Source organism: Paramormyrops kingsleyae, chromosome 21 (assembly GCF_048594095.1).
Source record: "Paramormyrops kingsleyae isolate MSU_618 chromosome 21, PKINGS_0.4, whole genome shotgun sequence".
NCBI lineage: Eukaryota > Metazoa > Chordata > Actinopteri > Osteoglossiformes > Mormyridae > Paramormyrops > Paramormyrops kingsleyae.
In genome coordinates, this window is record NC_132817.1 from 18,612,185 (window position 1) to 18,639,539 (window position 27,355).

The 27,355-nt window shown below is 45.2% G+C and overlaps 2 protein-coding genes across 2 annotated transcripts in view; one reads left to right on the plus strand and one right to left on the minus strand.

Moving 5' to 3' along the window:
- ahsg2 (alpha-2-HS-glycoprotein 2) overlaps positions 1-15,601 on the minus strand; it is a 27,775-nt gene extending 12,174 nt beyond the window's left edge. Inside the window, exons 1-3 of the mRNA XM_023805628.2 lie at positions 15,582-15,601; positions 15,058-15,207; positions 11,849-12,009 (exon numbers count right to left, since the gene is read on the minus strand). Of these exons, the coding sequence (XP_023661396.1) occupies positions 11,849-11,873 (25 nt within the window). The 5' untranslated portion in view covers positions 11,874-12,009; positions 15,058-15,207; positions 15,582-15,601. The remainder of the gene's footprint in view (positions 1-11,848; positions 12,010-15,057; positions 15,208-15,581) is intronic.
- The window catches only part of LOC111840627 (anosmin-1-like), a 27,779-nt gene extending 1,041 nt beyond the window's left edge, over positions 1-26,738 (plus strand). The window contains exons 2-14 of the mRNA XM_023805625.2: positions 5,121-5,168; positions 13,118-13,180; positions 14,879-15,086; positions 15,619-15,803; positions 16,842-16,971; positions 19,669-19,871; positions 20,504-20,639; positions 21,911-22,072; positions 23,042-23,136; positions 23,978-24,137; positions 24,781-25,007; positions 25,100-25,241; positions 25,903-26,738. Of these exons, the coding sequence (XP_023661393.2) occupies positions 5,121-5,168; positions 13,118-13,180; positions 14,879-15,086; positions 15,619-15,803; positions 16,842-16,971; positions 19,669-19,871; positions 20,504-20,639; positions 21,911-22,072; positions 23,042-23,136; positions 23,978-24,137; positions 24,781-25,007; positions 25,100-25,240 (1,758 nt within the window). The 3' untranslated portion in view covers position 25,241; positions 25,903-26,738. The remainder of the gene's footprint in view (positions 1-5,120; positions 5,169-13,117; positions 13,181-14,878; positions 15,087-15,618; positions 15,804-16,841; positions 16,972-19,668; positions 19,872-20,503; positions 20,640-21,910; positions 22,073-23,041; positions 23,137-23,977; positions 24,138-24,780; positions 25,008-25,099; positions 25,242-25,902) is intronic.
- The last annotated feature ends 617 nt before the right edge of the window (positions 26,739-27,355 follow it).

Consider the following 27,355-nt stretch of genomic DNA (forward strand, 5'->3'; position numbering starts at 1 on the left):
ATTACAAGTGAGGCGCTCGTGAAGGAAAACCTTTATTTTACAAGTCTCCTGTTCCACCTGCGTGTTCCATTACTCAAAACTAGTTATCTTGACGAAGCTACTGATTCAAGTAAAAGACTTACAAATACAGACTGTCCATGTTGTCAACTCCACATACAAATCTGCATAGGGGACGTAATTATATTGTTCAATTTCATTCACTGTATTTGCATAATACTTACAACTGATTGCTAGTGTAGTCGGCACCATTATGCATTTTTTTTTGCTGCCCATACATGTAGGCTACTAGTTACGGATGAAAGAATCATAAAGAAGCTGGAAATAATACATTATTTTGGTTTGTGGCGCCTGCACTGCAATAACGCGCGCTACTAAAACGCGAATTTCCTCAAACGCAATTGGTAAGTTGGGGGGATTACGTCACTTTAATGCAAATCTCGCATTGGTTCGTTCCCTCGACGATTTTATGTGTTACATGGCAGAGTGACACCGTAACGCAAGGTTCCACGTTGAAATCAGGTGTCAAAAAGCAAGTGCTTTTAAAAAGTAGGCTTACTAGTAAAAGAGGCCTCTAATACTTAAAAAAACGGCTTAATAATATCAAGATTTTTGAATGCAGTGGTTAAAGGTTATGTTTAGACTGGTCTAACAACAGCCCTACTTTTCCGTGGGGTGTGTCATTTTTATTTTAGGCATTTACATAACGTGAAATCTTGTGTATCTTTTGCATTATAATATAAATGACTGTACTGCATCTAAGACCTGAAATGCTTACGTAATTCAGTTTGAGTCGTGCATTGATTTGTAGTACACAGTAGAAACACCACGCACAGAAGTTCAAAAAAAAAAACAGGCACTAACAAAATGTATTACCGAACATGCTTTTGAAGAATCTATGCTACAGTAAATACAGTATGAGTTAGACATTTTTTACTTAATACTGGTCATGAATTCTACAGTCAAGCCCCACTGGAAAAGGATGTTTTTCATTGCAATAAATGTTTTAGTTACCGAAACAGGCAGTCAATTAAAACGGGGACCATGATGTCGAAATGTACGTTATACAAGTTACAGGGTTGCCACAAATTACACTAATTGGCCACTATACCCTTTGAAAAGCTGTCCTTTGCTTTCATAACAAGCTTTGAGTGGGATGGCGTAGGCAGGTGATAAAACCTCATTACGGCATTTTTGGGGCTGCGACGCGGTGAAAGGCTCACGAAAACAGAAGTGCTCAGCGATGACATGTCTTGGGGGGACTGTGGAGTTTTGGAAGCACTACCTCCATCATTAGACCCTTGATCTGACTCCTTTAGCAGCATGTGCACGACTTCAGAATCACTTCAGGACCTAGTGATAGACGCACCCTTGGGTCTCTGATCATGAGGGTTTCAGTCTGTGCATAGAGCTTCTCCCAGGAGCCCGGCTGTCATCAGCTGTCCGCACGTTCCATGCAGAAAGTGATTAATTTTTGCCCTTTCCATGCCCATCAAAGCACCATATTGAAAAATTCTGACAGCTTCTGTGTTAGTGCAATTAAATAGAATTATGGCTAAATTTGATGTAGGGTGTTTGTTTTAACCAGGCAATTAAATAGGGCTTCTTCTGCATGCCATAGCAGATTCCTGTTTACATACTCCTAGCTCCACCCTCCTTGTACGGGCTAAGGCCGTTAAGATGTCCTTCAACCATCGCACGCTTAGTTACAGCCAGCTTTCTCTCTTTTTGTGCTGGTGACCCACCGTTTATCTCCATAATGTACCAGCCTTGATTAAATGATTTGTCAATTGGACATGAATCATGAATCAGCCATTAAACAAAACTGGCAGTAATTTCCAATTGTGTTTTGGTTGGTTTCAGGTGGTTTATGTAAAATACGTGAAAGATTGCCTAGATCTGACATATTCATTTTTTAATCTTTGAATAATTCAAATGATGGGTTATATCAGAGACAAACAGTACCATAATTTTTCATCAAATATAAATGCAGTAAACATGGCTGAAATATTTGAGTCTTCAGTTATGTTTGTTTTGATATCATTTTAAATGTACAATTAATTTGGACAAACTCCTTCCTTCAACGTACCTATTGGGTCAGCAGGGCTGTGACTAAGAGATTGAGGCACCCCGCACACCTTTAATCATTTTCTTAGGATTAATGGCAGGACTGATCATTTATTGACTGAGGTAGTTGTCTGAGTAAAACTGCTAATACCTGCTGAGAGTTACTATTAACAGTACTAACCACGTTATCCTGAAGTCAAGGCATTTGATTTATGTCATTGTCATTTCTGGGCTTGAGGTGACAAGCAGAAGTGCTGGGAAATCACTTATCATATGTTAATGCACAGCCACAAGATGGACTGTGAGACAAACACAATGGATGGATTCCTTGACTGAAGTAACTAAAGGCTAAAGATCGATCCTTTCCTTATCTGATCGTTTTTGTGATTCACTTTTCCCATGCTGATTTTCTTCGGGGTAGAGTTTTGGTAGCACCTTGTGGTAATTTAGGTTTTGGCTAGAATCTGACATCCCTTCATGCAAAACAACTCATCCTGTTCCCAGGCTGTATTACATCATTTTGAGCAGCGTTTCTCAATCCGGTCCTCGCGGAACCCTAGACGATACACGTTTTTGCTCGTCCCGGGAGCTGGGAGGGAGCAAAAACACGGACTGTCTGGCAGGGAGCTCGGAGGGAGCAAAAACACGGACTGTCTGGCAGGGAGCTGGGAGGGAGCAAAAACACGGACTGTCTGGCAGGGAGCTGGGAGGGAGCAAAAACACGGACTGTCTGGCAGGGAGCTGGGAGGGAGCAAAAACACGGGCTGTCTGGCAGGGAGCTGGGAGGGAGCAAAAACACGGACTGTCTGGCAGGGAGCTGGGAGGGAGCAAAAACACGGACTGTCTGGCAGGGAGCTGGGAGGGAGCAAAAACACGGACTGTCTGGCAGGGAGCTGGGAGGGAGCAAAAACATGGACTGTCTGGCAGGGAGCTGGGAGGGAGCAAAAACACGGACTGTCTGGCAGGGAGCTGGGAGGGAGCAAAAACACGGGCTGTCTGGCAGGGAGCTGGGAGGGAGCAAAAACATGGACTGTCTGGCAGGGAGCTGAGAGGGAGCAAAAACACGGACTGTCTGGCAGGGAGCTGGGAGGGAGCAAAAACACGGACTGTCTGGCAGGGAGCAAAAACACGGACTGTCTGGCAGGGAGCTGAGAGGGAGCAAAAACATGGACTGTCTGGCAGGGAGCTGGGAGGGAGCAAAAACACGGACTGTCTGGCAGGGAGCTGGGAGGGAGCAAAAACACGGACTGTCTGGCAGGGAGCTGGGAGGGAGCAAAAACACGGACTGTCTGGCAGGGAGCTGGGAGGGAGCAAAAACACGGACTGTCTGGCAGGGAGCTGGGAGGGAGCAAAAACATGGACTGTCTGGCAGGGAGCTGGGAGGGAGCAAAAACATGGACTGTCTGGGGTCCCCTAGGACCCCACCTCCGCCCCTGCTGCTTTAGACCTCATTTGGCTGGCAGTGGCATTAGATGAGTATGTTTCACATAACTATTGGCTTCACAAAAGGGTGTGTTTGGGCGCACTTATGGCAGCTTAAAGTTTATACACTAACCATTCCCTGTCATTTTTTTAATTGGTGTTTTTCATCGTATGGCACAGGCTTGTAGAATTATCATTATGAGCATTTTAGTTTTTCTGTCTCAGCGGTTCTTTTCCTTTTGTCTATTGTTGTAAATCCATCCATCTTAAATCTACTTATCTTGGTCTGGCTTGGAGCGGCGTGGAGCCCATCCCAGTCAGCAGAGGGGCTCCATGGATGGGATGCCAGTCCACCACAGGGCACAGGGCTGGGGTACACCCTGGATGGGATGCCAGTCCACCACAGGGCACAGGGCTGGGGTACACCCTGGATGGGATGCCAGTCCACCACAGGGCACAGGGCTGGGGTACACCCTGGATGGGATGCCAGTCCACCACAGGGCACAGGGCTGGGGTACACCCTGGATGGGATGCCAGTCCACCACAGGGCACAGGGCTGGGGTACACCCTGGATGGGATGCCAGTCCACCACAGGGCACAGGGCTGGGCTACACCCTGGATGGGATGCCAGTCCACCACAGGGCACAGGGCTGGGGTACACCCTGGATGGGATGCCAGTCCACCACAGGGCACAGGGCTGGGGTACACCCTGGATGGGATGCCAGTCCACCACAGGGCACAGGGCTGGGGTACACCCTGGATGGGATGCCAGTCCACCACAGGGCACAGGGCTGGGGTACACCCTGGATGGGATGCCAGTCCACCACAGGGCACATACATGCACTTGTATGACTGTGGAAAGAATCTGGTGTAATGATTGGAAAGCGTCATGACACCAGGAGAATATGCAAAATCACAGACACAGAGCAGAGATTGGATTCGAACCTTCAACCCTGGAGGTGTCGGCCAATAGCGCAGCTACTGTAACCTTGTGTAAAGCTGTACATATATGTACATATGGATCAGGGATCTTCTCCACAAAGGGCCAGTGTGTGTGCAGGTTTCATGGAACAACCTTTAGGTCTGCTGTTCAAACCCAGGTGCGAGGACTCTTCAGCCAATCAGTCCCCTAATTAATAATCTAATTAGGGAGTTGCAGTGAGAACAGCGGCTAATAAGAAGATTGGCCACCCCTGATATAGATCATATGTTTAGGTGCACAGCAATGGAGGCTGGTGACAAAGAAATCTGAGGCGATAAGAAAATAATACATTTTGCAACATTATAATAGAAAATTTTTCCAAAGAAGAGAGAGAATGCATTTTTAAGTAATAAAATTACTTATTTCAAAGTTTCATAATTTATTCTTCTTAGGGACGGTACGACCTCCTCTACCTCTTTGGACCAGCTGCCTGAAGAACACAGTATATATAACATGTATATGTGCTCTGTAATGTATATAATATGCAATATTCCTAAAATCAACCTGGTAATTATATGTGTAAATGGATGTGTGCTTTATTTGGACGTCCGCTTGGCTGTTCTGCTGGGGACGACCGCAGTAACCGTGGAAATGGCGACGGGAATGAGTTTAATTAGGCTTGTTTTGCTCATTCTGGTCTGTTCTCCAGCAGACTGATGATGTCCTGGACTGGTGCGAGAAACACAGGAGGTGCTTCCAGGTGAGGCAGCCGTCGCCCCTGATCTCTCCTCATTCGTCTTCCATTCATTCCGTGAAATGCTTTCATTTTGTATCGAGTTGCCTGGTTAGCATGACAAATTTTAGGAAAGTTTTGTTGCATTGTTAGGCCTTGTTTTCCCTGTGAATATGGTCCCATGGTAATGTGTTTTGCAACATAATTACTGCCACCATTAAATTTAACATCTTAAATGTTTTTGGTTTTTTTTTGTAATGTAGTATTCTTTTTATAAATGGACCTGGATTGTTTCTTTTCTCTTCACACTCTTTGGGTACCACGCCAAAAAAACAGCTTTTAAAATCGCCGTAGCGTCGACGGGCAACTTAGACCCCGTGTGTTTGCTCTTCGAGCACTTTTACGAGGCACGTGAGAAAATGCAGGTCGGGGCTTTTTGTAATTGGTCATCTTAAGGGGCAATAAAAGCAGAATTTCGGGAAGCGAGTGGTCGGACGTGCCGAACACAACAGGGCGCTGTGGTGTTGAACCATCGGCCGTGAATGTGCTTTCGGAGAGAGATCAGAACCACAGGATTACTGGGTCAGCTTAGGCGGACCTCGAGGATGTGGGTGTCCAGACCGGACGGCATACGAGGTTGTTCTGTCACTTCTTTTCTCCTTCACCGTTTGCAAGACCTTATGAAGCACAGGTGGTATTTGTCACAAGAAGACTAATCACACTACACAGTACAATAATAGCTCATTAATTATCCTAGAAAACACTGTTGGCTCTTTAAAAGGTGATTAAGAATAATTTTTTTAGTCTGCCTTGTTCCCTTCTTGGCTTCTGTGATGGGGGGGGGGGGTTAGCATATCTCCGAAAGGTACCGCTTCCCCGCGTGAAGGCCTCACCAGCTGGCCTAACAGCTTTCAGATGGACGCTGTTCTCCTGCTCTCCCCTCAGTAGCAGGTAAAGTACACAGTGTGTTTCTCGTAAAAATAACAACAGCCATTTAACATCATCCTGAATGAAAGCACATTCCTCAAAGCTTCCAGAAATCAAGCGCTCCTTAAAAGCCACGTCAAGAGGCAGATTAAAAAATGTTTGTTTTGACCACATGTTAATTCATTGTTTAAATTTTATCGCCGTCATACTGCCCTCTTTGGGCACCATGCTGAAAAATTGCTTTTAACATCCCGTTGTCGATGGGCAGTTTATCCCCTGTGCTCATATACTCATTTAGCTCATATACTTATTCCAGCGTGACTAGGCGTGGTCAGGGATGTATAGCAGAAGGAGACAGGTCTCTGGTCTTCCCCGTGGGAGATGAAGTTGGAGGCTTTAGTTATCCTGAATCTCCTGCTTGAAGAGGAACTGGAGCACAACCATTGCGGTATGGCTCTGATATTCTGACTCAACAAGAGCACCTTGATGTTCTTACAAGACATTAGTGTTCTTCCTGTTCAGGGTGATTTAGGAGATTTTCCAGCCGGCTCCTTCGTAGTGCCTGAAGAAGGAACGGTTTTCGTCTAGCCCCTATTCTGCTCGGCGCTTCGACGTTCACAAGCCCTGATTGGCTTCGCCTTTGCCATACCAGCTGCCCTCTGTCCGTCAAGCGATGGGCTTTGACCCACTGGCCAGCCATTGAGCTGACTGGCTTTGCCTTTGCCTGGCCCATACCAACTGCTCTCTGTCCTTGAAGTGACAGGCTTTGACTTTTGATCTGCTGGCTGGCCATTGAGCTAATGGCAGAACAGAGTACCCCAGTGAGTAGAGCGATCACTGCGTTAAGCACTGGCGGCTTCAGGCTGTCCCAGCCCTAATAGTAGGCCTCTAACAGTAGGCCTCTCCACTAGGATTAGGGAACTTAGCTCAGCTTTTATTGATACAACATTTGCCCCCATTTCACCATGCCCAAGAAAAGCTGCATTTGGTTTTTTATTACTTAACTAGGCCTCCTCTAGTGCCAAGCTGCACAAAGAGAGCAAACTGAGATATAAGTAATTACATGCAGCAATATTAGTCGACCTCAACATTAACACACTGGCACAATGGAAGTGTGGAAGGTATTGAAGAAATCTGTGAGTTAAACCACAGTTTTCATTTCTACCTGGGATATCAGCCCAAGGGGCAGTTGGCCGCAGCAAAACGAGGGACATTTTATTTTAGTGGAAGTTTCTGTATAATGGAAAACTTGGGCCATTCCCACTCATTCACTTTTTCTTTTTAACAAGCTTTTTTTCTCGTAATGTTGTTTCCAAGTCTATTCACCAAGGTCCCCTTGGGAAGGCTATAAAAACGGTCCCATCGAAATGAAAGAGAATGTTTTTATAGCCTTCCCATTCAATATTTCTTACTCTTATTGCTAGTGTCTCACCACAGAGTGCAATTCGTCACTGTTAAAAGAGACGGTTTAGCAGTTGTTGCTGGAGTCAGATCATGCATGAATTAATGTACCCGGATATCGTACCCGGCTTGGTGCGAATCCTGTAAAGATTCTGGTGCTGGTTCTGAGTTCTGGTTGGATGAACCAATGCCTTTAACCTTTAGCAGCTTATAAAATCTTTATTGTGACAAATTCATTTGAGGCATTTGAAGCCGTTTAAGGCTTTGAGAAGCATCAGGTTTAATCTCTGTGAGGTAAATTCTTTTATTGTTACATACCATAGGTAGCTAATGAATGCTACTGCATTTTTTTTTTTACATTTTCACAGTTTCATAAATCATTGTGTTTTTTCTGTGCACCCAGTATTACATCGTGGAAAAGCAGGATTCTGGAAAAAAACCCTGAAATACTAAGCAAATGAGCACCTACTCTGCACCTACTTTATGTGTTTTCCTATAATGGCAGGAGTCATTCTTTTACTTCTTTTTAAATAAGATTTATCAACTTTTTAGCCTTTGGTATGTTTCAGTGGCGGCGATTTATTTGGGTGGGGTTTTTTTGTCGTACTTGACTTGAACCACATTCTTAGCATTCATTACACAGGTAATTCTACCACATGCTGACATCTGTAAATATACACAGTCATGCGTCCATCCAAGCGCTCGTGTGGCCAGCATATGGACATATATCACATAAATGATGGGGAATTAGGACTCCACACTGACTGGCTCTCAGAGGCAGCACTAATAGAGGATACACTGAAGGAAATGAACGTGTACTTGTGCTCCTTTCCTGGATTTGAATTCACTAAAGTCAGTGTGACACTGTAAATCAGGGCGCCCAATCCGTCCTGCCAATTTGTCCAGTCGGATACAGGATATAAACACATAAGGCGGTAGAGGACATGCCGAGCATAAATCAGCAGCCTATTGACAATGAATTCCATGGACGTTTTGGCAGAACTCCGCAGTAGGAGTGTCTTCCGCATGTCCGTGTGCTGTGGGCCCACATTGTTGGGCCTGATCCACCAGGTCATCCTCTCAGCTACGATAAACGCCTCTCTATCACTGAGCGTCTGGTGCAACACGAAGAATCTCTAACATGCTAATGAAATGGAATCAGGATCAGTTACACACCGGTGTGCTGTGTGGAATATGCATGGAAAACTACTTTTTTGGATAACGGGAATTGCACTTCCAGTTATATTGTTAGCCTTGGTTGGATAACCAGCATTCCATTTCTAGCTGTTCTCTTTTCTCCTATAGGATAACCCACATTCCATTTCTAGCCGTTTTCTTTTCTCCTATTGGATAGCAGCATTCCATTTCCAGTCAATTTCTTTTCTCCTATTGGATAGCAGCATTCCATTTCTAGCCATTTTCTTTTCTCCTATTGGATAACCAGCATTCCATTTCTAGCTGTTCTCTTTTCTCCTATAGGATAACCCACATTCCATTTCTAGCCGTTTTCTTTTCTCCTATTGGATAGCAGCATTCCATTTCCAGCCAATTTCTTTTCTCCTATTGGATAGCAGCATTCCATTTCTAGCCATTTTCTTTTCTCCTATTGGATAACCTGCATTCCATTTCTAGCTGTTCTCTTTTCTCCTATAGGATAACCCACATTCCATTTCCAGCCGTTCTCTTTTCTCCTATTGGATAACCAGCATTCAATTTCCAGCCATTTTCTTTTCTCCTATTGATATCCGACATTCAAATTCCAGTAATTCTTTTCCCCTGTATTGGAGTCTTAGGCATGGCCACCTGTGAGATCGTTCTGCATGCATGTGCAGCTGCAAGCTGCATTGGTCCCTGGCCACAGGAGCAGCCTGTTGCATCTGAAGTCTCACAGAAGGAGGAAGGCGTCCCAGACAAGGAGAGAAACAGAATGGTGGATGTTTATGTCTGCTAAACAAGCATGGGAGGGATAAACAAATTCAGCTGCACGTAGCAAAGGGTTCAGACTTCGGTCAGGCTGTCTGTGGAGCTTGTGGGCTTGGAGTTTCACTTCAGCACCTCAGCGAAATGGTGCACTGCTGATAAGAGTGAAATGTGAAGTCGACCTCATGAGTGAAGCTCCTTTCAGAGGACTTCATCTCCAGCTGTACTCCTTGTCTGAATTGGATACATTACGGAAAGCACTGAATTCCAATAGTGTGTCTTGGTGTTTCCTGCCTGCATGAAACACAAAATATACCCGAGATTCCATATAATTATATTGGCTGATTGGAATTTTACATACAAGTACTGAATGCTGCCAAAGACAGCCACCAACAAGAGCATAGGGAAATCCTCTGCTTTGTGCTGTGCCCCCCGCCCCCCCCCCCAACATATTCACCCCAACACCTGTTTTTGTACCAATGGCATGAAGGCGAGGACAGACATACAGAGGTTCTGAAGGTAGGCCTGCTGGCACAAGCCTCCCCACAATGCATTTCTGTGAATCGAGCATTACTGGGAAGAGCACTGGGATACTGAAAAGACGCAGGAGGATACAGGCTGTGCTTAAATGGCTACATTAGGTCCTTACTGGGGGACTTCATGCATCCTACATTCTGTGTGCTTCTTGGATCGTTTACCACGATCATGGGAGCTGAAAAACAAATTTTTAAATGTGAAAATGCCTCTATTTTTGCTGTTATACTGTTTTGTTATCTCGGAGGATCTGCTGATTTTAAACGCTCGTGGGGAGATATGGCAGGATCACTAGGGTATTTTTAATAAGAATGCTGTGGAATGCACCCTGGTTCCTTCGGTGCTGTAATTCCTGATGTAATTCTTTGAGTTCTTGGGGTCACTTCCTCAAACCTCTAAGCCCAAAGCCAGGCATCCCAGACGTGTCATTGTCATGGTTCCCATTATCCCAAAGAAGAATATTCCAGATAGGCCGTTTATGAGCAGCTCGATGGGAGCCAAACAGGAAGTGCAAGTTGTTGCGATGATCCAGCTTCACCGGAGCCAAATATGGTTTTACGTTACCGGATTGTATTAATCCACAGAACACATGACCTCTGACATTGAACAGGAGCCAGTACAACCTTGCAAAGCTGCCAGAGAGACTTCACATGTTTCCGTGGTTAAAAACACTTTGCATGTTATTTCTGTCTTACTGGAAGTGAACTTCGTATCTGAGCTGTAAAACATATAGAGGGGGTGGACAAAATAAGGTGAACATTGCGAGGGAAAGGACTTTACCTTAGAAGGAATTTAATTTCAATTAGCAGCACAGCTACAAAACTGCGTTGTATTAGATTGAATGCCACTATAAAATAAGACTTAACAACCAGGAATATGAGGCAAATTACAGAGCTCCAAAGATGCCGATAGTCTGTGCGACATTATTTAATGTGTCCAGAGGATCCAACTCAGAAATTATGACAGTGTATATCAAGCATAGATAAACTACACCAGCATAGAAGAGCAGCAGTAACAACTAGACGCTCACCAACATGGACAGTGAGTCAGCGTCTGATCTGAGCATCACAAAGTTGAATTTTATTGCTGGGCAACAATGAAAAATGATTATGAACAATGGAAAAAGTTATGTGGTCACGTTTTACCTTCTATCTGCATCTGGAAGGGTCTGTGTTTGGGAAAAGCTAAGAGATGCCTAAACTGACAATGTCTGTTGGCATGATGATGATGATGATATCGGCAGTTTTATGGCAGTCATTAGGTTCAATAATGTGTTTGAATAACTATACTGACCAAGGAAAATGAGGTCATTTTACAGGACCAGGTATGCCCAGTGCTGCGAAAACTCCGTGATGTTCCCATATTTCAAGATGAAAATGTCCTCACGCAATCATGTATACAAATGTCAACAGTTGAAGTCAAATTCATTCCATGTCCAGGAAACCGGTCCCCATAAGGGAAAAAAAACGGACATTTATCACGTTATGGGGACATTATCCATAAGGATAGGTAAACCCACTCGCACACACACACACGCGCACACACACACACACACACACCCACGCACACACACACTCACTCAAAGAGTCCACCTCCCTGTTCACTTTCATGAAACCGGTTTAATTGTACATTTTCATCCTCCATTTGTTCAGTTCCTCGTATATACAGTATCCTGATCATATCCTTAAAGAGGGCAGCAGATTGTTTCACTGAGTAATATTGTTACGTCACAGCTTCTGAGTTTGGAGTTTCACCACAATTCCTCCATTGTTTTTTTCCCACATGATGGGTTAATTGGTGGCTGAGTCGTTCTGGCTGGCGTTTACAGTGCCTCCTGCCTCATGCTTAACACCCTAGATAACTGTCTTCCAGACTAGGTAAGTGGCTGTTGAAATTGGATAGATGGATCCAACCGTGTCACCTACCTTCTATGTAGAAACAAGGGTGCATGGCCTAAGAATGTTCTCCAGCTGGTCTTGCAAGGAGGCATATACCAGGAGTTTGGCTCCACCGAGGTTTGCAGTACATCTGCGGAGGAGGAACTTGAGCGTTCGTTTGTTGTGACACGGTCTTCCTCATGAAGCATCTACGGGCAAAACGCAGCAAGCGAAAGGAGCCGCGTTATGTTTCCGTAACGACAGAAAGCCGCAGTCCGTCACTTTGCCGTCACAGACGGGGCACCAAGACGTTCAGATATGAGGCTGTAAGTGTAATAGATGTTGGCAGATGTTGGAAAGATGCTTCCTATTAAGACATAACAGATGTTTCCTGGCTCATTTGAGAGAAATTTATATACGCCGCCCCCCTACACATGGGGAGTAAAAAGGCGATCCGAGAGAGAGGCGCGTTTGATAAATGTTGACACGTTGCTGTCAGCTGAAGGTCATGGCCGAGTGCAGTGTCGGGTTGCCATGTTGCAGACCAAGTGCAGTGTCGGGTTGCCATGTTGCGGACAGCTTAATCCCGGTGCAGCTCTGAGCTCGATCAGACGGCACCGTGCCAGCAGTTCCTCGGAGCAAGGCTTTCTCAGCGGCGTCATCAGCCCGCCATAAGAACTACTCTCCTGTCTTCGTCTCCTTAACTTGTTTGCGTGAATTCTCGAGTTTTCTTTTGCCTAATTTTCCAGCTCATTGTGAAAGGCAACGGGCAATTTAAAATTGATTTAACGAAAACGAAGAGGAAAAAAAAAAACACGACTGAAACAACATGCTTCTGTAAAACCCGGACGACCTTGAACCTCGTGCAGATGTGGCGGACTCGTCGGCCCAGTACAGTTCTCTGTTTTTGTCACGCAAAGCGAGCAAACATATTATAATCAGGTACCGTAGGTGTGTCATGTGAGGATAGTTGCTAGGCTTCCTGGTGTGAGTGGAGCTGGTGTCCTTTTCTGAGCTGACCGCAGGTCCAATTATTTTAATATCGAAAAAGGATATGAGTTTAACCATAGGTTACTGCCATGTGCAGTTCAGGCTGTACAGCCTTAAAGCTGTCATGAAACCAGCTCTTTTGGAGTTTGACTGGGGTGTGGGGTCTGTCCAGGGAGATGACCAGGGGCCTAAAGGACCGACAGCATCCATATTAACACCTCTAACGTTTGACATGTTCCGGGAACTTCCAAGAACTTCTGATTATCTTGGGTCATCTTCGAAGTGTTTCTTATGTTCCAGTGTGTGTGTGTTTTTTTTTACCCATAGTGCTTGCAGCCATGCAAAGAATTGTGGGAAGCCAAGGAAAGCCCATCTCCGAAAGGATGTGAAGTAAGTTTAACTTGGGGGTCCGTGGTGATGGGGGAGGGGGGGGGAGTTAACTTTGGGTTGATTCTGGACCAGTCGAAGGCTGTAAAGCCAAGGACAGAAAGATCCTATCAGGCTGTTGATCCTAATTAAGACACCCGCTGTGAACCAAGGAAAACATAGCTGCAAGTATTTTTATTACAGCGAAGTTTAGCCCAATCAAAAATGTTGAAATATTAATGTAAAGAGGCAATGAGCTCTTCCAACAAAAATAATACTAAAGAAAAAAGATTTTTTGGGGTGCGTGTGGAGAGTTGATCCAGGAAATGGCCACACTTGTAATAATAGGTGGGGAAAAGCCCCCTCCCAGATAAAGATATCTGCATTTTGTCATCTCATTGTAAACCTGTTCGGATGATCAAATGAAGTCAGCATATGTTTTTTTTTGGTTATGTCTAATTAGAAATGGAAAATAGGTGGTCTGGTGAAATTTTACCCTCATCTTAGAGTTCGACGTCACCGAAACACCCTCAGTGGCTCCACTCGCAGTCTGTAATGCTGGAGCGTGAATCGTCTTTGACTCGGATGATGAATAAGCTAATGTGTAATTACAGCATGTCAGCATTACTAACAGCGGACGAAAGTCGTTCTGTTTATTCCTTTGTGGCTATTCAAACGAAGGGACCCTTTTGTTTACATAAAGTCTGAAAGGCACCGGCTGCAGTAATGAATCGGGATGTTTAACAGTCGAGGGGATTCTCGAAGCTCCAACTAGACCCACTCTGCTCATAACCTGTAGCCACACTTTGTTATTTTTCCATAAACCGTTGATGCTATCTGGGGAATATCACTGCCATTCTGCTCTGTAATGAGGCAAAGGAGCAGATTGGCTGTAAGATAAAGGTCTGGTTTGAGACCCAACTGTTGTCAGTCAGAACCTCAGCCATTGATGCTGGACCACTGAGAAAGGTGTGTGACTCAGAGATCTCCGATAAAAGTAAGCGAAATCTTGCAAGATCTCTGGTAAAAGCTCAGGCTACATCGAGAGGTTTCTCAGTCTGAGACTTCCTTGGATGTAGTTTTTGTCCCTCTAAATTAATTAGCCCTTACTGAACTGTTGATTGAATGAATCCACTTCAACGCTCAGTGCCAAATGCAGGAAATGAAGACCCGCTGTAATTTTCAGTCATTTGATTCCCAGATTTGCCGCAGCCAAGGAATAATCTGGAGCCTCGCTGTAAGTGTTCGGTAAACAGGATGTTTCTCTTTCAAAAAAATTTCGCTTATTAAAATTCACAGGACCCTGTTTCCAGAAATCATTACTGACAGCTGAATTATTTAGCTTGCGCATGATCTAAATTCAGTATTAGTTCAAATGGAATGTATTTCGTTTGGCCAAATAAAGAGAATGTTTCGTTTGCACAAACCCACCAGTAGCAGTTGTTAGAGACTTTTACCAGTGATGAGCACTAGTTTAGTTTAAATTACAGTGAGCTCATTTACAGCAGTCTGTGTGATTTGAATAAATTGATTCTTCCAATAAGTCATTAAAAGCTAATTTAAAAGTAGTTATGATGAAATGAAGCCTGGGGTTGAGAAATACCTGAGTAAGTGAATGATTCAGAATATTTTTCAAAATAAAAAAGGGCGAACGAGTCAATGTTAACTTTTGATTGGAGTCAGTACCTGGTTACCCATAATGCCTTGCGGTCACCCTAACAGAAGCATCACGAATGCGCAGCCAGCTGGGCGTTCCTGCTGTCCCTGCAGGCGCACAAGCAAGGGGATTGCCCCGCCCCGCAGAGGGCCTCGGGCTTCGCCGCCGCATGTGTGGAGAGCTGCAGCGCGGACCGCGACTGCCCCGCCCACAGGAAGTGCTGTCCCAACGACTGCGGACACACCTGCCAGGCGCCGGCGGACCTCTACAAGGGTGAGCCGTCCGTGTGCCGGAGAGGCGTTTCGCTTCAGCTTCCGCTCCCAAATCAGCTGCTGCCGGAAGCTCCCCAGGCCGTGATACTGAACCTGAACATCAGTGCGGCTCCTTCTGGTTTCTCCACATTAAATACCTCGTGATGGGGGGGGGATTGTAAAGACGGCAAGGACGTGCAAAAATCATGTATCATCCATCCATCTATCCATCCATCCATCCATCCGTCTTTAAAATGCATATGGCCAATGCATGTTTGCCAATATGAGTCTAAATGTTACATTCACAGCACTGGAATTCCAGTGAAAATAATGGAATCTGAAAATGAAATGGACAGATATGGAATATCCGTCAATACAGCCAGGGCCTTTCAGTCGGTGCTGATAGGTTATATTTGCACTGGCGTATTAATACTAGCCAAATCTGCGATATCCGTTAATAAGCCATAAAACCTCTACAGATGGATTGGTGCGTCTGTGATGGACATGAGTGGCTTACGGTGTGGTTCTGCTTTCGGCCGTCTCCTGGCTGCCAGGTGTTCCGCTGCGTCCCCGGCAGGACATGACCTTTCTGGAAGACTCGCGGGGCCGGCTGGAGGTGCTCTGGACGTCCAGGTTCAATGTTTCCATGGAGCCGGTGCTCTATGTCCTGCAGAGGCGCTGGAATCAGGGCATCCACCCCAGCGAGGATGACGCCACCCGCTGGCAGACCGTCGCCATGGTGAGAGAGGCCGATCCCTCGCAGTAATGGCATAAAGATTCTCCCAAGAGATATTACTCGTGTAAATTCGTGTGCGCGCTCCTCACAAGCTACGGTGGGAACGTTAACTTCTGTAACCTATAGCCCGTGGTTGGTTAAGTGAGACTGACTTAAGACAAACTTAATAAACATGAAGGAGGTAATTTGCTAGCTAATTCGGGGGGAGAGGGGCTCCCCTTTTCGGCCTTTTCGCTTTTCCCCTTGATCGCTGGCCCTGCCGCTCGCACTGGCCGGGGTCTGGAAGCAATCACCCGCAGTCCCGTAATTACAGCCGCTTGCGCGACTCGCTTTCTGTGCCAAGAGCTGGTTCCTCAGCTGCGGAATCATGGCAGCCCCTATTTCTGACCGGCGGGCTGAAAATGGCGGGGTTCCCGTAAAGGGGGCGGGGGGGCGGGGGGGTCGTCTGCTGTCGTGATTCACCAGGCGGTCCCACCACTCAGCACTGTGGTTCTGCGGTTCATTTAATCCTGACCGCTGACTGTATGGGGACAGAGTGGCTCGGGAATAGGCAGCTGTGATCGGAAGGTTGCTGGCTGAGATATTTCACCTTTGGGACCTTGAGTGAGACGCCGTTTGCTCGGGGAACTAGCTATCCCAACTGTACATCACTTTTCATAATGACGTCTGTGAAATATATAATAAAAGGTAAATGAACGGTAATCTGTAGTTGGACACCTAAAGCCGGGGGCAGACTGGCAAAATCTAGCAGCTTGGGAATCTGCAGCCCCAATTTGATAATTTGCCCCCTCGGTACATTGTACTGCCGACCGGCCCCCATTGGACCAGCCCACGGGAAATTTCCCAAATCGACGCCTGCCGGAGCGTAGGTTGATGGATCGAGGCTGGAGGGTCAGAGTCTTGCTGACCCTCCACAGACCCATGCAGGATTTGTCGTTCAGGCAGCCATTATGTGCCCTGGGCAGGTGAATGAATGTTAGAGTTTGTTTTCCTAACCCCCCCCCCCCCCGCTACCCCGCCACCTGTTCCTTGACCCTGCAGACTATGGGCCAGCGGGTGGCGCTGAAGGACGTGCGGCCCCACAGATGGTACCAGTTCAGGGTGAGCGCGGTCAACAGCCAGGGCACCCGTGGCTTCACCGCCCCCAGTCGGCACTTCCTGTCCTCGCGAGGTAAGGCCCCGCCCACAACAATCCCGGACTGGGCCACAGCTGCACCTGGCTCTCACTGGCTCATTCAGCTGTCAGTCAAAACAGCCTCACCGACAGGCCGGGACCTCACTTCCCCGCTCTGCTCACAAACTGATGGCTAAACTGCGACACCCTCAAAGTGTCATTCATGGGTAACTCTGAGCTGCAGGGTTTGTCTTTTCTGGGTCTGCTAGAACATAAGAACGAGAGGAGGCCATTCGGCCCATCAAGCTCGTTTGGGGAGAACTCGACTAATAGCTCAAAGTTGTTAAAATCTTATCTAGCTCTGATTTAAAGGAACCCAGGGTTTTAGCTTGTCCCTCTAAATTAATTAGCCCTAATTGCTCTAACAGGGAGACTATTCCATACTCTAACTACACGCTATGTAAAGAAGTGCTTCCTCAAATCAAGTTGAAAATGTTCTCCACCTATGGCCACGAGTTCTTGTGTTCGAACTAAAACTGCTTTGGGAAATCCATCTGTTCCTGTGACACACTGGTGTGTGTTTCCACATCTTCCTGGCAAAGAATGCATAAATTAGCGGATGGTGACGAAGGTATAATTATTTAATTGGACGATTGGTTTGCCTTCTATCTGATTAGGCGGTAGATGGACGTCCTGGAGCCCCTCATGGAGCACAGGGCTACGCTCTGGATGGGACGCCAGTCCATCACAGATAATTATACATTTTGTGATTTTCAAACGCATGGGTGCCTAGTTTGTGCTGTGACTGACGTTCCTAGGGGGCTTTACACAGCCTCCCGTCAGTGGTGAATGTGAGATGTAACGCAGCGTGTGCCGCCACTCAGGGTCACCCCCTGCCCCCCCCCCCATCCCAGTAAACACGTGCGGGATGCAACCACAGCCCCCTGTCTCCCTCCCCCGGCCTCTCCCCCAGAGAGCTGTAATTTGCTGGATTGGTTCGCCTAGGTTTACGGACCAAAGACAACTGAATTAGATCGGTTCACGCCACGTTATCGGAGGACGTGGTTCTTGCAGCTTGTGGCCACAAAGACGTTGTCCCCCCCCCTACTGCCATTCCTGCCCCTACTTCCCGCTCTACCATCACAAAAGGAACACAGAATATAATTATTTGCAGGCAGCATGAATATAGACATCATGGTCAGAAGTGGAATGGAAAGCATATTTGCGAGGATATTTTTTCTTTTCATTCTTTGTTTTGTTGCTCTCAAACTCATAAGAGCAGGGCGTTCTGATTTTTTTCTCCACATCCGTCAAAGGAAAGGTGGAAAGACAGCATCTGGCGGTTTTTCCTTTTGTGGAGATGAGTCAGATGTCCGCGGAGCAGGTTTGCTAGTTCCCGTCTCCCCTGTAACGCCCTGCTGCCCTTTCCATTCGTCCACGGAGTCGCCGGCTTTCGCGTCTCTCTAATCAAGCCCAGGTTCTTTCATCTTGTACAACAAATGAGGGCAGCGAGGATTCTCACACGACTGCTGAAGTGTGAACCTTTCAAACGTCGACAGCCGACTCCTTAATTTGGCTGTCGACAGCTTTTTTCGTTTTAAAAGAATTGAAAAAGGTTGACCTACTTCAACCAGAATAACTCCAGCTAGCAGCTCTTAGGAAGTTTGGGATGTGGAACATTGTAAAATATTTTGAATTAACACTGAGACCTTAAATCCACAATAGTCATAAACTGTTTAACTGCTGTGGCACATTAGAGACATGGTTTATTTAACAGGTCTTTTGCTTTCTGCCTCCTGGCAAGTTGAATTTACAAAGAGACCAGTCATAGAAGGTTCTTCCCTCAGGCCTTGGAAAGGTGACCGTCCCTGAAAGAAGCATTAACTTGTCGACAGCTCCAAATATATAACGTGGAGTTTCTCAGGTCAGTGTTTCCCAGTCTGGTTCTCGGGGACCCCCAGCCAGTTCACGTTTTTGCTCCCTACCGGAGGGAGCAAAAACATGGACTGTCTCCAAGGACCGGATTGTAAAGCACTGGTTTAGGGAATGGGCATAAGGGGGCAGGCAGCTGGTCTGGGCCCTTGGCTCTCATTTCCACCAACGGATTTGACTGAACGGCCCCCAGACCCATGCCGCAGTTTCCCCGTCTGTTCTGTGGAGCGATCTCACTGTCCAGAGAGGGTATCATCTTTCAGGAAGCTCTCCGCTCCCCTGGTTTTTCTGTATTTTTCTTTGTTCAAAGCACAGATCCTATAAAATAACAGCCAGAAAAGACACATATTGACCAGATGTATGAAAAGCTCTTCATCTTGGGGCTCTCGTATTAGATACAACGCTGATGTCATTAGGAGGTCACATGCTGCACATTGTTGTGGTTACATGCAGCTGAATGAGAAAACTTTAGTGGTTATGCGAAGGAATAAAAAATTGAGTGGAGTAGTGGGAGTTTTATATATCGTTTTCAACATACACAGAAGATAAAACATGTGGCTTGGATCATATTATTTCTGCAGGATCTTCACTGTAGTTACATTATAGAAATATAATCTATAACATGTCACCGGAATATCACATGTAGCTTTTAGCTTATACCTAGTCCTCATGGTTATACCAGGTCATGACAAGCGTCATAACATATTATGACCCGCTTATGACCTGGGTATGACGGTCTCACGGTATTAAAATGAACATTTCCCTGTAAGCGCTGTACCAGTTGGGCGGTACTATAGAGACACCCCTGCCATCTTGCTCCAGAGCCGTTGCCCCCGGCGACTCCCCGGAGCTTACGGAAGGGGGCAGTGAGGGAGCGACCGGACGGGACCGTGAGCGTGCTGCTCCTCTGGGACCCCCCCGAGGAAGAAGATCTGGAGGTGCACCACTATAAAGTGTCATGGAGGGCCTCCGGTGTCCGCCCCACGGGCCGGGACAGGAGGGAGAGCACGAGGGTGACCGAGGGGGTATGTGACAGACACACACAACAGAGAGACACATGGGCCTTTCCACTGAGTCACACTGACCACTTACGCCTCAGTAAGCTTCAAGCAATTGAAGCAAATTTCCAAAACTCGGCCCACGGGAACCATTTTCAAGAAAATTTCTGAGGATTTAGTGAGTTTTGACAATTTAACAGAAGTGCTTCATCGATTTACATGAAGGACAGAGTTAGTATAGGTTCTTGAGGAACCTTGACTTTAGGTCAATGAGTTTTGGAAATTTGCTCTTCAGTTATTAAAATATTCAGATGAAAGAAATCTCTCCAGATGAGAAAAGAAGTACCAACCTAAGATGATAAATGGTCAAATAGTAAAATGTTTTGTTCCATCTCCTTATCCTGAAACAAGTTGAGTTTAATGGCTTAATTTAGTGACTTACATTGTGTGTAGTGACCAGTGTTACCCAAAATCCAAGACAGTTTCCAGATTTCCCTGCTCAAACTCACCTAGTAAACCTGGTAGTTAGATTATTTAGATGTATGCGAGCAGGGAAATCTGGCCCTTCTGCACTGGAACTGGGCATCTCTGGTGTAGACACTGGACACCCCCCATAATATGTCTAACTGGAGCTTTGCGCTCACTGCGCCGCCCGGCAGGCCATGCGGGAACTGGAGCTGCAGGGCCTGCAGCCAAACTCGGCCTACCGAGCGCAGGTGCAGGCCGTCGCCTACTGGGGACAGAAGCGCCTGCGGAGTGGCAGATCCCAGCTGACCTTCAGCACGGGGCCCGCAGGTGAAGCTCTCGCCTTCCATCCATCTCTCAGCTTTGGCTCTGGCTGGCCTGTGCCAGTCCAGGGCCAGAGGAACCACAGCACACTCTCCTTCTGCACGTGCCTAATTTATACAGGTGATAAAAACAAGGTTAAAAGTCTTAAATCAAAACTACTGTGAAAATGCAGCATGTTTGACATAGCAATGCTAAGTGATACAGTGAGCCGTCTCTCTTTGCAAGTAAACGTTAATATATGAAGTTATACAGTGAGCTGTCTCTCTTTGCAGATAGACAGTAATGTGTTATGTGATGCAGTGAGTGGTCTCTCTTTGCAGATAGACAGTAATGTGCTGTGTGACGCAGTGAGTGGTCTCTCTTTGCAGATAGACAGTAATGTGCTGTGTGACGCAGTGAGTGGTCTCTCTTTGCAGGTAGACGTTAATGGATATTCTGTCCAGAGTCTTGCCTCTTGTCTCCTACATGTAGTCAGTGACCAGCTGCTGACTGGTTTCAGTTAAGCTTCCACCTCCAAAGGGAGACACTGAGGAACCGGAATCCCTGATGAAATTCCTGATCCATTCTACGTTAACCTTTCCTATCTGATTCATTCCAAGCCATGCCAGAATCTTTTATGCGTGGGGTGGTTTTGGGCTCTTGTCAGTTCTGTTTCTTATTAAGGAAAGAGAATAAATTGCTAAATAAATGTATGAAAATTGCTGCCATGCACATATTTTCCAGCCCAGGGACCTCCCTGGGCTGTGACTGTGCCCTGAATTTTGGAGAGACTGAGCTAAATTTAGTGCTGATTGTTGTGAATTGTATCGTTTTTTTTGTTTTCCAGCTTCTCTGTATCTAGTAAGTCACACCGTGCTCTGTGCTTTGTCTCCTTCATAATGACCTTGCATTCTTTTCCTGCATTCAGGTGAATGTCCATTTAGTTGCAACCAGAATTAGTGACAACTTTAAATTGTAGCACTCATGTATTTAACACATTGATCCGAAGCAGCTTCCAGTACAGGGAAGGGCTACAATGTTACATGAGCTGCCTGGGATTTGAACCCATGATGTTTGCATTAGTTAGCACAATGCTCTCCTTCTTGAGCTACATATTCAGAGTCTGCATTAATATTCTTAGTATATGATTGTTCCCATAAAGTTATTTCAGTACCAGCTCACCAAAAAAATATACTTATCAAAAATAAAAGCCTACGCACTTCAGGTAGCTGTTGAAGCAGAAATGTTGCTTATTAAACTATAAACCAGCTGGAAGTTGTTTATGTTCTTGCCTGCAGCAAAGTCCCCTATTGAAGGCAACAAGGCCACTGGCCAGGCAACCAATGAGCTACCATCCTCCAACCACGCCCACAGCCCCTCCCTCAGGCTGGAGGCCGCCGCCCCCCACTACCACAGTCACCAGCTCCAGGTCAAGGTCTTCTGGAGGACTCTCCCCTCAGGCAAGTCCCTGGGGAGCACAGGTGGGGGTGGAGGATAGGTCTCAGTAAGGCTTCATATGAACCTCTGGATTTCTTTTTTTTTTACACAAAAATGTTCTGAGGGCAGAAGGAACAATGATTGGCTCAGAGCAAGGACCAATCATATTGTAGAGGAGGTGGGTCCAAGCTACTAGAGGAGGCGGGACCAACCAATCAGATGTTTTGGTTCCACCTCCTCCACAATCTGATTGGTTATCTCTCTGAACCAATCATTTTTCCTTCTGCCCTCAGAACATTTTTGTGTAAGCAAAACTCCGATGAGCTCTCACCTCATGGGATCTGGGATTACTCCACTTCCCATTGGGTGCTTTATTGATGTGGTAATTCCCCCTTCCGCGGATATCAGAACATCTTTTTTCCTGACACTACTTCCCACAAGTCTGTTCTTTTGCCATTCTCACTTCTGCACTGTCATTCTTCAGTGTGACAGAAACTATGAATAAAGCATAATTTCTGATACATACATTAATTTATTGACTTGCGGAGAAACAAGGAGTTGTATTTTGAAAAAGTTTTATTGTCAGCGATCCCTCATTCGCCCGCCCAAACACTAGCAGAAACACACAGCCGGTGAGAACAGAGGCTGTGTAAATAACCGCGAGCGCTTTTGGCACAACGCAGTAGGACAGATTTATTAATATGAAAACAGCCGGTGACATGGGAACATGTGAAAGACATGTTTATCTATGTGTAGGTACAGACAGGTGGGGAAAAAAAGCTGTCTTCAAGCCTTGACTCAGAGTGGAGGAGAGCATGTGTGATGTTTTTACAGAATATGGCATGTGTCAGCTTTAAGGCTGATAACCGTTCACATCGGTCCGAAGATGAGTCAGTGAAGTAATGCTGCTTCACAGATATATGTATATATAATGTGTGGCTGTCTGCGGGCTGTAAATGTGCCACGGTTCCCAGCTATTTTGTCCTAAATAGAAAGTGGGAATGAAGCAGCTACCCACCTGCTGAGGTGGCACCCAGACGTCTGCTCCCACAACGTCACCCGGACAGAGAAGGCAGCCACGGTGTCGGTAACGCCTCATCCATCTGCGCTGTCGCGCACCTTCAGCTACTTTATTACCCTTCCTGATTTAACGAAGAGGGATTTTCTTTATTAAGGAAGCTAGTCAAAACTGTCCCTTAGAGTGACAATGTTGGATTGTTTTTACTCATATAACTTGATGGAGGAAATATTGATAGAAACACTTTACTTAAGGGTATCTTGTAATTTATAAGCACAGTCATAATGCATTATAATTCATTCATAAAGCATTGTTCACACATCATAAAGAATTTATAAATACATTATGATGGTCCGTATAAGCGTTAAGGATAATTTATAACCGCATTAAAATGGTATCCATAGTGCATTATAGATGAGAGTTTCATAAAGCATTCATAATGCATAATAAACATGCCTATAATGTATTATGCCTTTTTCTAGATATTTCTAGCCATGTTTATAATGCTTTATGAATGCATGATAATGCATTATGAACGTGTCTATAAACTGCTAAAAACATGTCCTTAAGTAAAGTGTTACCATATTGATCAGTTAACTGATAACACAATTAAATACTTTTGGCCAGTCCCCCCCCCCCACATGCAGTTAGGCTAAGTGGCATCTCTGCATTGATGGACTGACATCCTCCCTGGGTGTACCTCAGCCTTGTGCCCTATGCTGCCTGAGATAAGGTTAACTCCCCCCCCCCCCCCCCAAAACCCTACTCAGGATTAGTGGTGGGATGGATGGATTATATTTGCCTCCATTATACTTTTGATATAAAATGCAGAGGACATGATGTCACATTTGTCATCCTTAGCTTCATCCATGACCATTTCTGTCTGTTGTCTGTTTTTTTTAACCACCAGGGAACGCATTATGTCATCACTGACCTGCTCTTCGGCTGCAAGTACAAGGTAGCAGTAGTACAGCTCTCAGGTCAGAGGTCAGAGGCCGTGACCTCGGTGATGACACCACCATGCAGTACACTGGCGGGCGACGCGGTGAGGTCTTTGCAGCTTAGACAGGGTGTGTTTGCACTGCGTTTCCTTGTTTGTTCTGCGTGTAACTGTCTTTGCACATTGTTTGTTTTGCACTGTATGTATGTTCGCCCTGTGTGCCTTGCTGATGCATGCAGAAGGATTTCCATCTGGGATCAATGATGTTTATCTAATCTAATCTGAGCATGGCCTCCTACACACAGCCTACAGGAACCAGTACGTTACAGTGCGGGACTGGGTGTGATAGGTGCTGCCCAGATTTTCCATCACAGCGAAAAACATCTCTGAAGCTTTCAGAAGAGCAGAGATGCACAAACTATTTTTGCAAACTTAGCAGACATGTAAAGTGATTTGAATAAGTTAAGGCCAACAGTCAACACCATGGTAAATTCTGATGGACACTGTGAGCAAAATATAGTTTTTAACCATGCACATTGTATTAAAAACATTGCCTGCATAGTTTATCCGTGTTGACGATCCCTGGTTAAGGTACATACTGTAAATGTCTGCAAAGACATTAAAATTCATCACATTGTTACATGCAAAAATGATAAGAGATTGACAGTTTATCCGTCCGCTGTAATACATCATGTTCTATATTAGACCTCTTCCATGAAACTTTCTCAGTAATTGTCACTGGATGCCAACAATGTCTGCCTGGCCTGTCCCAGAGTGCCACCTGCTGGCCCAGAAGGTGCTACTGCGACCAGAGAAGCTGGCTGCTACCTTCTGGACAGTAAACGGCTCACTGCGGGGGGAGTTCGGCTGGCGATGGTCCCAGGCTGGCCCTGATCTGGGCCCCATCTCCGCAGTCCAGTTCTCTCTGGTGCAGCTGTCGGATGCTGATACTGACACCATACCTGGTGCCCTGAATGCTCAAACCCAGATCCTTGCCTCAGTGAGTCCCCCATCCACCCTGTCTCCAGCACCACCTACAAACAAGCTCTCAGATACATGGCAGCGAATCTCTGGAGCGTTTCTGTGTTTCAGGATCAGAACTCCGTAACTGTGGAGTCCCTAAAGCCTGAGAGTGTTTACAAGGTGCAAATCCAGGTGCGCTCAGCAGGGGGCAGTGGTCCATCCCTGGTGAAGACCATACGCACCCCCCAGCTAGACAATATTCACATATGAGGTATAGCTGCTCCTTCCTACACACACACACACACACGTCCTCTCACGCACTGGGAAGGTGTCCAGGCATACTGGTGTACAGTTTTGATCAACAAAGGATGAAATGGTCCTTTGATCTTTTCTTCACTTCTGCATTCTTGGAGATTTTAAACTGTGGTGATTTTCACAGAAGTGTAATGAACCGATTCTTCATGTGCTGAAAACCAGCTGGGTGACACACATTGCTTCAAAGTCATATCTGCATGCTTGCAGACAACTATATCACTCCAGATGAATGAATTGACATTTTGGTTCTGCTTTGGGATGGGCGTGTTGTGAAATTTTCAGAGGAAGTCTGTTTTGCTTCATTCAGAACAACTGGAAATATATGAAAGAGATTACATACAAAGCCCATTCTGTTCTGCTTTACAATATTTCTAGACCTTTGTGAATCAATTTTTGGAACTTTTGGAAGTTCATTATGCCCGATGAAATAAAAATGCTGCAAGATAAAGTGTTACCCAAGTGAACTGTAGCTATGCTGTTATTTATGTAAGTTTACTTAACCGGTTTAATCCATTTATAGTCATTCTGGTCCTTCATATCACTCTGGAGACAAGCAAAGCTGAGTGCATAAAATGTAAATGGTTAATATTTGTAACACTTTCCTCCATCCATTCCAGATGTTCCCAGTGCTGCTTCCAGTGCTCACCATTCACCCTGTCTGAGCCCAAAAGGCCTCATCTGACTTTTATTATGAAGCAAAGATCCCACATGTGACTTTTATGAAGGCTGCTTATGTGCATCTCACAGTGCGCCAAAATAGCAGGAAATCAAGCATGTATATATGCAGAGGTACATTTCAGTAGCTGAATATTGAATAAAGTAACTGTGCTGCCCAAGAGAATCTGCAGTCACTTTCGGTGTTTTGTGTATTTTTGTGTTGCTATTGTTCATCTGGAATTGTGAGCTCTTGTAGGCAAAGTCAATTTCCTTTTCTCATTCATGCAATCTTTGTCTTTTTTAAACAAGATATTTCCTATAAATTATTTAATGTTAATAAGGGTGTAAACTCTGTTAGCTATTTATTAATCGCTATTATCCTGTCAATTAGCATACGGTTGGTGGTTTTTAGTTAAAATCGCACGGCACGCATACGTAAACTGTTAGCTTTCGGATTCTTGCAGGTCACCTCACTACCATTGCGACAGCTATCAAAAAAACCAAACACATGTTTCTTATTTAGAGAATTTTGCTGCCAGTCAGTGTTTTCCTTGTAGAATTGATATTATTTTATGACCGAGTTTACGATTGACCTGCCCACAAACAGCGGGGCTCCTGCCTGGAACTCTATGGTCAGAAGCCCAGTTCCTGAACTGCGAGAGTACTGTCTTGTTAACTACTTGTTCATGGTGCCCCCTGTATGATGTAGACAAGCAGTTAATTTCATTAATGTGAATATTGTATTCTTTTTTATACTGACCTGCATCAGCAGAAATAAAATCTCAAACAAACAATATTCAACTGTGTATGGAGCCTAATTTTGCTAAATAAAAATTAATGTATGTCGGTTGATTGGCATTATAAGTGTGCTGAATACAACTTCCATAATACCTTCAGTTATGTGACTACAAATAAGTAATGATTGATTAACTAAATTGTACATGTTGTCATTTTAAAGGACATATTTAGAATTGTAGTGCGTGTGTGTATGTATGTATGTATGTATGTATGTGTGTGTGTATATATATATATATATATATATTATATATATAAAATTTAGTATTTTACTATCACCTGCATATCATGCATTATTACCACAGTATTGTTAATCTTCATAAATCCTGCTGTTAAGAACTACAGTATCAAAGAAAGCACTAAGGAATAAAATTAACTAAGAAACGACTGAATTATACAAAACAGTAATAATCTCAGACAATATTATATCGCCTAGTTTAGTTTTGTGTTTATTAAGAAAAAGTCAGTTTTTAGGTACTATTTTTTCATGTTCTTTTTCTATAAGTTTCTGTAAGTGACATAAAAGCGCTCTTGCGTTCTTTCACCAGTAGGCGGGGACACTTTCCCAAGGCCCTTGTCGCGATTGGCTACTTGATCGATCTATTCATGCAACGTCAT